The 13,465-nt window shown below is 32.1% G+C and overlaps 1 protein-coding gene across 17 annotated transcripts in view; it reads left to right on the top strand.

Moving 5' to 3' along the window:
• The window catches only part of RhoGEF3 (Rho guanine nucleotide exchange factor 3), a 253,411-nt gene that overhangs the window by 225,530 nt on the left and 14,416 nt on the right, over window positions 1-13,465 (top strand). For 16 of the 17 annotated variants that reach the window (XM_087404371.1, XM_087404369.1, XM_011065722.2 and 13 more), the window contains 4 exons: window positions 1,150-1,277; window positions 9,187-9,591; window positions 10,602-10,704; window positions 11,027-11,218. In XM_087404371.1, the coding sequence (XP_087260497.1) occupies window positions 1,150-1,277; window positions 9,187-9,591; window positions 10,602-10,704; window positions 11,027-11,218 (828 nt within the window). The remainder of the gene's footprint in view (window positions 1-1,149; window positions 1,278-9,186; window positions 9,592-10,601; window positions 10,705-11,026; window positions 11,219-13,465) is intronic. The other variant, XM_087404375.1, reaches the window with a different exon arrangement.

The following is a 13,465-nucleotide window of genomic DNA, read 5'->3' as shown; positions in this document are numbered from 1 at the left end:
AGGCATGCGTGAAAGGATGGGCAGAAATCGCGAAATCAACGCTTTCGTCGATTACGGATAAGGTGCAGTGATATACATTGGGGGCTGCGGCGAGTAAATCGATAATTTACAGCCGGACACTGTGAAAGCGAACGTTTATCATTCGCACAGGTGTTTTAATATGCGAATAATAAAGAGATTATTTTGACTTCCGATAAAAAAAATACCATTTAATACATCAGAGAAATTTATTATTAAACACTTCGCATTTTATGATTTATTATTGCTCGTATTTCCACGTAATTATTCTTTATAGTCTCTGCATAATAAAGTAGAGTCATAAATAAAATCCAGTCCAATTGCAATTTGCAATTTGTCAATCACGGCAAAAATAAGCGAGAGGAAGATGAACTGAACGATTTAAAATAAAATCGGTTGTCTGGTAACCCACTTGTAACGAAGCTTAGCAACATAATATTAGACCCGGTAACCTGGCTGAAGTACGTTCAATACTGATACAAAGATACGAATGATCAAGCGCATTCGTGCGTACCCAGTCGAATCGTGGGAAAGATATACATACGTAACGCAACTTTCTCGCGAGGGTTATCAATTGTCATCAATAATATGTCGCTATGTACAGGGTTGGCCATATTCGACGGAAAGATGTTTTTTTTCAATCATGGGAAACGTCGTTAACATCTCGATCTAACATCTCTTTCCCATGATTGAAAAAAAAAACATCTTTCCGTCGAATATGGCCAACCCTGTATATCCACGTACTAAAAATGAACGTGATCCTTTTTGATATATCGATATCGAGATCGATATGTACTAGCAGATGGAATAAAAGAAATTCTTTACTGACAAACAATAATGAGAAACAATATTATTTGGAAATTATTTGGATGAGTATAGTTTTATTATTCTACGTTCCCAATCAATTAACAATAATATTATATTAATGTTATAATTTCTTACTTAGCAATATAAGTGCAATATTTTCTGTAATACATATATGTATTATTGAATAGAAAATTATAATACTGAATGTTATTTATAACTTTGTTAATGAATGTTATGTTATAATACTGTAATATTACTGTTAGTTTGTTTAATAGATTGATTGTGTTAACAGTTATATTTTCAATTTTTAACATTTTGTTTCAGCCTTTGCATGACTACAGAACGAGTGGCCACGCCGGAAGGGAAAGACGACGAACTCCTGGTCTCAGCAAAGCTCAACGGCGGATCAAAGCGTCCAGCACCCCGGCGCTTTTGGATAGAAATCATGACAGGTACATCCATTATATATATCTAAATTGCATCAGTATTATAATAATAGATGAGAAGGCAGTCTATTTTAGCTTTTGCCTTTTAGCTTTTGAAAGGCCTTACGACTTATTAATGGAAATATATAAACTCTCCAAAACCGAATCTTCACAATCAAATTTACAAAGCAAAATAAAAAGAAAAAAAAACTACAATATTCTATATTTCCATATTTAATTTTTCTATAATTAATTTTCTTTTCTTAATTACATTTTTTACCCAAGCTATTCCTCCCTCTCAAACTTAAATGATTTACGTTACTTTTTTTTTTAATCTGATAATAGCTATCAAATTGAATAAAATAACGCCAATTAAATGTTCTGTTAATATAATCAAAAATAATTTTACTTTTTCTAAATACTTAGTAAATATTACTTAGTAAATATTACGGTTGATTATATTATTATGTTTGATAATATTTACTAAATAAGCTAAATGTCCCAGAGAGTGATCGGACACGTACACAAAAATTATTATTAATCTCAAATGCTTTTTTTATCACTGTATTATAATTTAATTGCATTTAAAGATTACAATTAAATTATAATATTATGTTTTAAAAAGCGTATTTGAGACTGATATTAATTTAAATACAAAAACTGTTATGTAAATCCGGACATAGGTACATGTCCAGTCACTGAGACCGAACAGATTATACAAAACTTTATTTATTTAAATTAATATTCAGTCTCAAATCCTTTTTACCTTAAAGATCAATTTGAAGTTGTCTTTGGTCATTAAACATCTATTTACATTAATATTTCCCAGCATACTAATTTTTCAATTATAGTTGAACAATTACATCTCAGTGTCAGATCGGCTATCTGGCCACTGATATATTGACGCAGTCTATTACTTATTTAAATATTTTAATTAATAATTGTTATAAGTGGATTCAAATAATTTTTCTTTGCTTAAGGGAGTCTTGAATTTTCAAATGAATATAATATTTATATTAAAAACCTTCTAATATATTATAAATTATTTATGACAACCTACGCTTAAACGTCCAGATTACTGAAACATTTATCTTATTTAGAAAAATAAAATTATTGTTGGTCATATAATTTTAATCGATATAATTAACCATATAATTAACCGAACATTTGATTAACACTGTTTCACTTACATTTGATAATTTACTGACTCTTTTTTTAGTGTTGCGTTGATATTCATGCATCGACTGTGTTCAACAGAAAAGCAACTTTGCAACTGTTGCAAAATTCTTGAAGTTATTTTTTTCTGCTGAACGCAATCGCTAATTATGAAGATATCCCATAGAATTTTGTATACGCATTTGTTTGTTATTAAATATCGTTTAAAATAAAATAATACAACTTTGATGAAGATATCACATTAAAATACAATGATTTTTAAGTTATCAAAAATAATCACTTTAACGTGCTATTTCTTCTTATCTTTTTTTATCTTTATTCTAGCTTTGAGCATATTCCCTTTTGTCTTTCTTACGTTTTTAATATACATCTTACGGTATTTCTTTCGTGATGGTGGGAAAAATCCAAGCATAAACAAAAATAATGTCTCATAGAATTCTTTTTCTCCGAAACTTAAACATGAGCACAAATATCTTCTTTCACGGGTGGTATCCTCTCGTCTTGTAGGTGGTATTTTCTTCTTTAAAAACCACAGGCATTCTCGAAAAGGCGACTTGAAGGGTGGTCGCGACGAAGATGGCGGTGAAGACTTTTAAGCCAGAAACACATTAGAAAAACTTACGATAGTAAGAGAAGCAGTAAGCGAGAAGTAATTAGCCAATCATAATAGAGAATGTATGGCAATAACCTTATGTTCTCTATTGTGATTTGCTTACTGCTTATGTCTAATTGCTTTACATCTTTGTATGTGCCATAGATTTTATTCCAAAATTATTTTCATGTTGCAATTGTCCCACCGATACATGATCTCCTGGTTTTCCTAAGTGCTATTTTTCGTCTACTCTTTACACTCATTTTATGATTTCGCTAAAATTGTGCCCAACACAAGCAATGTTGTATGATAGAAATAACTTCTATTTGGAAAGCTGACTCTATATTACATGGGCTGATATATGAAACACGTGATAACAACAAATGAAATTTTGTGTCCAAGAGTCCAAGCTGCGACTTTATTCCCATAAACTTTGGTAAAAATTAGATATGCGAATCAAGACGAAGTTTGTTTACGAAGAGAAAAATTGAAAACATTCGAAAAAAGGCAAAATAATCAAGAAAGCGTGTTTGTGAACATCGAAAGAATAAATTCTTGAAGGTCTTTCGAGATTATTAGCGCACTCTCTCTCTCTCTCTCTCTCTCTCTCTCTCTCTCTCTCTCTCTCTCTCCCCTCTCCCTCTCCCTTCCCCTTCTCTCTCTCTCTATGTATGTATGTGTGTCTTAAATGATGTGTCCCAAATGAAATAAATAAATCATACACATAATGTGAGAAATGAAGAAAAAGAAATGGAATTTCTTTTTTTTTCATTATGATACATAATACGTGTGCGTATATCAATTTATATGAAGGTCTTTTGAAATTATTAGATTAGCATATATATATATGTGCGTATTATTGTTTATTTATAAGAGCATATTTTATTATAGTTTAATGAATAGATAATTTATTTTATTTCGGATGTAAGTGTGCTTAAAGCATTTTTATCAATATTAATTTTAAGTATTAGAATCTTTAAATATAATCTCATTTAATATTTAATATGATATCAAAGATCTAGTGTGCAGATTTTATGACGCTTATTTACGTGTTACTTTCGTAAACGAGTGAAAGTCCGTTTTTACCAAATATTTGACAACGAAAAGTAGTGAAATTCTATTTTGTACATGCGGAAAAAAATCGATGACATCGTGTTATTCAATTGTCGATAAAATACCGCGTTTTGAAAACGTTTATTGAATGGCAGTTTCATCCATGATGCGGTAACGTCAAAGCTGCAACAGCGAATTGAATGTAGATCGAAAAGAAAAAAAAAGAAAAAAACATAACGGGAACATGTCAACATAGTTGGAAATCTTGCGTACGACAAACATCGACACGATGCCGGAGGGAGACAATTATAAGATGCACATTTTTTTTTTAAACCACTTTTTCGCCACTCGATCTCTTTGGGATAAATTGGAAACCTAGAACGACGTCTTGTGCAGTTTCATCGCGCTGATTGTTCGCTCGTGATGATTGCATTCCTTGTCATCGTCGCTGCGGTAGTGAGACCTCCTGCAAAAAGACATCAGAAGAGGACTCTTCTGAAACGAAAAATGATCTAAAAGAAAAAAAACATCCCGCTGATAGAGGACAAAGGCGAGCCGCGTCAAAGGTCGTCCGTGATCCCACACAGTGTCACGTTTTTCAAGCTTCTCTTTCGCAATTCACCAATCTCCGCATCACATGAATGTGTATGTCTGTGTGTGTATGTGTGTGCTATGTCTATATGATGTGTCTGCTATGTCTGTATGTCGCGTAGAAAGAGAGATATTTATCGAGGCGCGAGTAAGAGCGTTATTTCGGATGACCTACCTGGGGTGCATTGACTTTGGACGTCCAGGTCCACATACACACATGTGATCGACGGATGTTCTAATTACCGAGTTATATAGAAAACGCCCTGCCAGCTTTTTATCTCGTCTACATCCTCCCTCTCTTAGCGAAGAGCTCTATGCAGGCTCTATTTTGCCATAAGAAGGGCCATCCGCTTTGATAAAGTGAACAGAGCTGAAAGATACTTCCTTACCCTTCGTGATCTTCTGCATTCGTGCCGACATTGATTAACCCCGTGTTATTCCCATCATAGCGTTACTTAACGTAATATACCTCGATTGTAACAAGGGGGTAAATAGAGCTATTTTAGTTTATTTTAACGTTTTAATATTTACTGTGTCGTTTAATAAGAGAAAAGTGAAATCTTCTAATATAAGAAATTTAAAAAACTTTCTAAACGCAAATTATGTAGCAAATTTTGTGGAAAATTGATCGAGTTGGAGAAGTTCAAAAAATTATTTTGAAATATTTTAGAAAAAGGAAGATAAGAGAGAGAGAAAGAGAAATATATATTTATTATTATTTATAATAATATAATTTATTATTATATTGTCTTTCTGTTTCTTTTCTTTCTTTTCTCTCCTTCATATTACATCACAAAATTATCTTACAATTAATTGTTTCTCCTAAATAACTTTAATAATGTCAGAAATAGTATAAAAATGTCAAAATATCAATGATATTTGTTGTCGAATCGATTTTCCGATTTTCGTCACAGAATTAACGATCTATGTATATATCTGCATAGATATCAAACGTTGCGTTTCTCTGAATGTAGGCGTCCTGCCGATTGAGAAAAGGATGAAAGGTAAGGTAAGTCCTCTGTCGCTACACGGATAAATGGTGCCTTTTGTGATCACCGCCGAAAAAGAGAAGGAGAGAAAGAAGAAAGAAGGGCTAAAGAAAAGGAAAGTATAAGGTGTGGGATATAAGATGCTGCATATCCCTTCGCCTTATACCTGATGCTATCCGATGCGATCGACCCTTCGAAATCGGTTCCTGGAAGAGTTCACGAGCACACAACTCACAATACGTGCGTGTAGTATACTCGGTCACACGCACACGTCCGTAGACTTCTCGTTCATGCTATGAAAGCTCTCAGTCGCCGATGGAACGTCGACCGCTGCACTTCCTGCTGCCGTCTTGTTTTCAGTTGCCAGATGCTTCTTCCTTCAAAAGTTCTCCCATCGAATGGCGGCACATCGGCACTTCTACGGACAAATTGCAAACGGTTTTTATTTTTAATCATTTTCGTCACGAGAACACTTCTTTTGCTTGGAGAAGAAAAATGTCGCGAAGAGATTTTGAATTTTATTGATGTCATATTTTTGATATTTTTTTTTGCACACACATTTTCTGTATTATAGTAATCACGTTATTGAAAATGATGGAATTCTAAGTGTTTTGATTTATATCGACGTGACTTTCGCGGTAATGTTCCGCGATTTCGTGACAGTGATGTGATAAGGTGTTATCGAAGAGCATGAGATGCGGCTTTGCGTGCGGGGGATCACATTCGTAGGAAGGATAAGGGATTGGCATACGAAAGGAGAGCACTCGCTCGTGACAAATATCCTTTATGATGTGGTGCGTGATTCCGATTAAACTGATTCAGACGATTACATCCGTCTGTCGTAACACACTGAAACCCCTCCTAAAAAGCTATAACCATTTTTTTTTTCCTGAGACTCTACTCAGAAAGAATGTTTTTTTATCTACCAGATTCTTGGCCAGATTAAAAAAATTTTTCAAGAAGAGAAAATATGTCAAGGCATTTATGGTCTCTGATTAGCGAATAAATATTAAAAATTTCCAATTAACCAGACTTTAGGAAAAAAATGACGTCGAAATCATTTTTTTAAATAATTTTAAATAGATTTCACTTTAATAAAATTTGATTTTTATAAAGATGTACAATTTCAAACAGTGAAAAGATAGAATGAATTTGAGATCGTCTCTACAGTCTTACTAACAATAAGAAATTATTATAATTATATTATTTGAAAAGTTTTAAAAAGATTTTTTAATTTCTTAAAAACAATGTATACATAATATTAAGAAAATTGATTGGAAAATGTTTAACACAAATAACCGTATCCGGTCAAAGTAGATCTTGATGCCTAATAATGTTTTCGTGTAAATTTTAGTTCAAACAAATTGCACGCTGATTATTTGTCGGTCTCTAAAACACAGTTCTAAACTGAAGCTGGAGTACATAATATCATAAATTAAATTTCACAAGCAATTTAATATTATTAATATTAACGAGCATCTTCAAAATATAAACAGGTAATCAGCGTGTAGTTTATTTGAAGTTGAACTTGTAAAACTCAAACAAAAATATTATTAGACGTCCGCTTTAATTGGATATGGTGTTCTTCGCTCATTTGTGATATATACATTTTGTTTTCATGCGTCGATTTGTCCAATAAAGCTCCGATTTTGATTTTAACAATAAATTCTTTGGTAAATCTGGCATCAATTTCTGTTATTAAGATTTGAAATTTATGGAATATTTAGTATGATAATTAATTAACGCAATACCTTATTAACGCAGTATTAATAGCGAGCGATTGTGATTATATGTCTCCAATATTAATTTAAAAAATTTACACGCACACAGAAAAATATCATTATATTGCTAAGAAGTGACTTAAAAGAAAGAAAGTAAGTTGAGTAATCACTTTTCTTAGCAATAGAACATATGACATTTCTGTGTTGTGTGTGTGTGTGTGTGTGTGTGTGTGTGTGTGTGTGTGTAGATTTTTTACTTTATTGCTGGAAAAGAATTTTCGAATCTGTAAAAGAGGAATAATGTAATTGTTATACAAAAATTATGATTTAATCGCTAATGCAAATGACTTTAGAATCCCCTTATGAAGAATATTTTTTTGATAATTTTATAAAATATACTTATTATACTCAACTTTAGAAAAACTTAATATGTACTCAAAACAAAAACGTATTATTTTTTTTAAAGAATATATATATTATAAAATTTATCAAAACTTTATATAATAAGCAAATCAAATTTGTTTTAATTAATCTTAAAGTATTAAACTCTTATTAAGATTTAAAATATATTTCGGATAAATTTGATGCTCATGAACTTTTTTTATTATAGATTTTTACAGATATATGAACTTTTGAAATATTTGAAACAAATAATTATTATTTGCATTATTTACAGTATCTATTTTTCTTACATTTATACAATAATAGTTAATGTAAAAATATTTCCTTTATGATTAATGATTAATGTGCGCAATGCATGCACAATTAACATCATTAAACGTTTCCTCGCGCCCTATCATAAACATTCGCGCGGCCATGATAATTTTAACGAAACGTTGCATCACGGAGGGATGCTCGTATTACATAGGATATATTTATACGTATTTAGCACGAGGACGAATAATTCATACTGCACTTATTAGCACCACGGTAGGGAGCGATCCGACGACGCATGGAAACAAAATTGCCACGCTGAATAATTTCACGAAACGCTAATGCAACTTTATTCGTGAAACGTTTGCGAAATATTTCGACCGGTTTCCTCTTTCGCGAACGTAGACGCATTTCCGCTGTTCAGTTTCGGATGGTCATTTTGTTAACTGCAATCGCGCATGCACTCGTTATGCGCCTTCGACCGAGCACGTTCGTGATTAATCAGTCTTGCCTCTTTTCCGCGTTTTCCTCATAGTGAACAGACGCTGAATAATGCGAGACATGAGAGGTGGTTCGCGTAGTTGTCTCTTGTCGATTTTCATCGGAGATCATCGGTTAGTCGTAACGTTTGAAAAAATAAATGGAAACAGAGAGAGAATTTATTCTTGTGAGATTCAAAGACCATTCAATCCGCGAACTATCGAATGATTCCGTTTTTATACAAGTAATGCAAAAATTTGTAGATCGTCTCTTCTCGATCATTCTCGATGCTTTTTTGTAGTCGTATGCCATACACGAGATGCATGGAGAGATATTGACTTTAGCTTTATGTGACACGCGAATGTTAGAACTTGAATGGAGGAATTGAATCTATATAATTTGTCGGATCCATTTTACATCCGTTTTAACCCCGGACGCTTCGCATCTTGATCAATTATGCAAGAGATTCATCTTTTTTTAATTCCTGATGAGTCTCATAAGAATTAAAGCCAATCGACAGAGATAGACGGGAATCGAAAGGAATTCAATAATTTCTAAAGCAATTCTTGATATGGAAAATCAGGAATTTCTTGCCTTGGGAGCTTCCTGAATTCTTGTCGGTTCCTCTCATTTAATGTAATTTCCTGTAAGATGAATAAAGGGGCAATTTCTATTTACAGTCGACAATGGTCTGGCGACGAAGAGGACGAAGGAACAAGGACGGGCCACGTGACGACCGAACATCCCTTGGCCGAGGCTACGATCCCTCTGGTCAGTCATTCCAGGTTGCAAGAACCGTCTTCCGTCCTGAATGTTGCCAATGTGCCCACCGGCGGAAGTCAAAATGCTGCGCATCGCGCACAGAGCCAGCAAGAGAGCGTACTGCAGAAATTCCGTAAGAGCTTCTCGCTGAGGTTCCACAAGAAAGGCAGTAAGGAGAGCAACGAGGAATGTCCCGTGGAAGACAATGATGGCACCGGGCCATTGGATGAGGAGGAAGGCACAGAATCGCCTTCCGTAACCACTTCCGAGCAAAGCAGTCAAAGCCAACACAAAGACGATTCTAGCAATGACCAGAAATTCCGGTTTGTATCATAGTTTCTTACTCTCTTTGACCGAATACAATCTTAGACTTAGGTCATGAAGATATTGTTATTACAACGTTGATTACGGTAGGCGTAAAGAATAATTTGTTTGCAATCTGTATATTATCCAATATATATTACATATATATATATATATATATATAAATTCCCCACACAAGATTCAAATGAGATATATCAATAGTTAAAACATGATTTATGAGCCGAACATAGATTAATAATGTGCATAATTTATTCGAAACACCAATAATTACAAACATTTCAATCCAAGTTTCGAATCCTTTTTAATGTAATATAATTATACAGTATAATCGACCATAGTTATTATCCGTATATCCTAGAAAGGCAGGATATGCAAACGACTATGTTTATATTAGTCTAAGAGGTGAACTCCTCCTTAATTTAATTTCTTCAATTTTGAGCATATCGCTTCCTTATTTCAAAAGTGGCACTCAAAAAATAAAAAAATGTAATTTTCAAGTTATTACGAGAGAATAAGTTAAATAAAGATTACTCTAGCAATTATCAAAAATTAATTTCATAAAAAATTATCAAAAAAATCGTTAAAATCACATTTCAAAAAGTGGTTTTTTTTAAGAGTAAAACGAAAATAACAAAAAAAAACATTTTATTATGTTGATAATTATTATTCTTTTTGCCAATATTTGATTTAATAATTTCAAGTTGAAAAATTTTTCCCTTTTTCTGAAAAATTTAATTTTTTAAATTATGTCTGTTTCACTTTTGTAATAATTGCCTTTTTTAAAATATATTTTATTAAAAAAAAAGAAATTATTTTTAAAACAGAATATGTATAATATATTATTGAGTCTAAAATTAATATAGATCCCAAATTTTAGCCATTATATAAACATAAACTATCAAATTAAATTCAATCACATATTTGACATAGAGAGTGATAAAAGATCGTATCCTTTAATGACAATCATCTTGAGAGGAGAAGCGAATATGACTTAACCGAATATATTTAGGTTTGGCCCACTCGTCTGGAGGAGCAGCAAGGAGAGAAAAAAGGGTAACAAAGCTGCCCGAAACGCCAAATGCAACAGCGGAGACAGCGGTATACAAATCGAGGTGAGAAGATGAAAGAAAGAAAACGAAAGAGAAAAAGACAAATTTTTTTATTTTCTCTACGTTCGAAAAACTACTTCGAAAAACAAGTTGCGAGTTCAAGAAATGTTCGAATGACGTCTAAGGGTGTTTGAAAGATTGGAACAGTTTTTAGGCGAAATAGGAGAATCTTATGCGGCTGAGAGATCATCTTAATCTTTCAAACTTCCTCCAAACATCTTTCGGACGATTTAGGTAGCGTCCTCAAAGTGTTGCACAACTCAACGAAAAAGAGTTGACACATGAAGGAAGTAAATATCGTAAACATTTTACATGAATGACATAGATGGTATCTGGTGGAGCGTTGACTGGGGGCAGTGGCGGTGGAGTGATGGGGGGTGGTGACAGCTCCGAGTCCCACGATACGGACGATATTCCCGACGACACTGACAGCCCTCCGGCTCTTCGCAGGCGAGTTACCGATAAATTGCGACCCCAGTCCGAGCTCATCAACCAGATACTGATTGACAAGTTCAAGGTAAACTTTTTTATTCCTTTCTCTCATCGTTATGTTAATGCCTCTCATATCTTTATTTCAGAAAATGTTTCAGCTTGCACAATATGAAATCGATACATTAATTTCTTACAATATAAAAATATTGGAACAAAAGTTTGTAGCGTTATTTTATTTGTATTGTATCTCATGTTTTTAAAAAAAATTTGGAATAATATTAGGTGTTGGAATTAATTCGTAGCGTTTTACAAGTGATGGGAAGTACTTTCATTAATGTATTTTTTAATGCTCATGTGAAATAAATAACATTCTTTCATTAAAAAACGCTACGAATTAATTCCAACACCTAATATAATTTTGCAATTATATACCATTCTATATTAGAACAAAGTTTTAACTTTAAAAATCCATTTTTTGAAATGTGCAATAATTCCGTAACGAAATTTACAAATTTTATGTTTTAACGTATTTATTCGAAATACATTATTTTATCTCTTAAAACATCTTGAGTTGTGGCTATACAATCCTTAATTGTATATCAGTAACAAAATTTTAGGAACGATTTTGTAGAGAAAACTTTAAGTTGTCATGTTAGAAAATAAAAAAATGTTCACAAGTTTTTTTGGGGCATGTGACAGGTTTACAAAGTGAGAAGAAAATTTCTTATTTTGTACAGCTCGTAGTTTTCTATATGTAAAAGTTACTTCAATCACAGAAACGTAAAAAAGACATAGTGACTTTTCGAAAGTAGAGATTTCAAGCTTTAAAATCCTTTTTAAAAATTTAAGTTTTGTTCATTTTTAACGAAGTTGTAGCTACTTGAATTTCGAAGTTTTTAGCGCTACGAACTTTTGTTCCGATCCAACAGTTGAAGCAAATCGCGATGAATATTGTAATGGACAGTGTTCAATATTAATTAAATCAAGTGCGCAATTTTTAACTTTATTGTTTGTTTTTCGGTCAAGATTAGATTGGTAGCGAATTAAATGGCTCTTTTTGTAAAGATATAATCAATTCCATACGTAAAAGTTCAAATATTTTTTGCAGCAAATATAATTCGCTTTTCCGAATTAATCTCTCGCGAGACAAGGACACACACGCGCGATTGGACATTATTTTTATATAAATTGTATATATAATCCCGGACAATTTATTTTTATTGTATTTATTATATTTCTTTTTGCTGTAAACGATGACTTACATTAGTCATTAATAGTAACATAATGCTTATCGGTGTTATTGTCGTAACCGTTTCCTCGATAGAGCCAGAATTAGTCATCTCTACGTACGATTTGACCACGTTTGCAGAAAGATTCACTTACCATTTCGTGATTCGTTTTTATATCGCAAACGCCAGGATACCGAGAAAGGAAACGCGCTCGTCATTAGTCGATATGGAGCAGCTCATGCGGTCGTCCAGAATTTAACTCACGGTGTAAAGAACTTGTTATGCTCGAGTCTGTTGCCTGAATATTTTGCGTGCGTGAAATACAATTGTTGTGTGTATATTAATCATTTCGTACAAAAGTCCGTATAAATCCATTCTTTTGATGCTATCAAAGAATAATGTCGACAATTGACGAAGAACAAAAAGTAAAGTGTCATTAATTTATATATGAGTTATTTATGAGTAATATTGTTTCTAATTTCCATTAAAAATGTTTGCATACATCTTAAAATTTATATTATCTTTTTAATACTTTGGAATAAATTTTTTTCTTAATAAATAATCATTAATTTTCAACTTATATACACATATATATATATATATATATATATATATATATATATATATATATAAGTATAATTGTAATAAAGAAAATTGGAAAAGAAAGATTTTCCGTGATTAAATTTTGAAAAATCAAATGAATAACAAACTTAATTTGAAAAACAAAATTAATTTTATAATTAGAGTTTAGTGTAATACAATTTGAATATTTGCAGTATTTTAATTACGAAATATTGATAACGTTGCATTATCGCTTAAAATCATACTAATATGAAATTTCTCAAATATCTTATTTACTTTGAAGTTTTACCAATTATAATAACCATATCACAATAATTATTAATCTATTCGACTTTTTCACATATTGACTGCACCAAGATAATATTTGTATAAGAAAAAAAGGAGAAGATGGATACAATGTTCATACGAGATGAAGTGACAAGTTCCATCCATCATTATATTATATTCTCTTTAATTTAATTAATTTTATTTTTATATATCATAACGACAATTAATGTATTTTATTTCATAATATTGCATAA

This window comes from Acromyrmex echinatior, chromosome 3 (assembly GCF_024713525.1).
Source record: "Acromyrmex echinatior isolate Ae372 chromosome 3, ASM2471352v2, whole genome shotgun sequence".
Taxonomy (NCBI): Eukaryota; Metazoa; Arthropoda; class Insecta; order Hymenoptera; family Formicidae; genus Acromyrmex; species Acromyrmex echinatior.
This window is presented reverse-complemented; position numbering and strand designations above follow the sequence as displayed.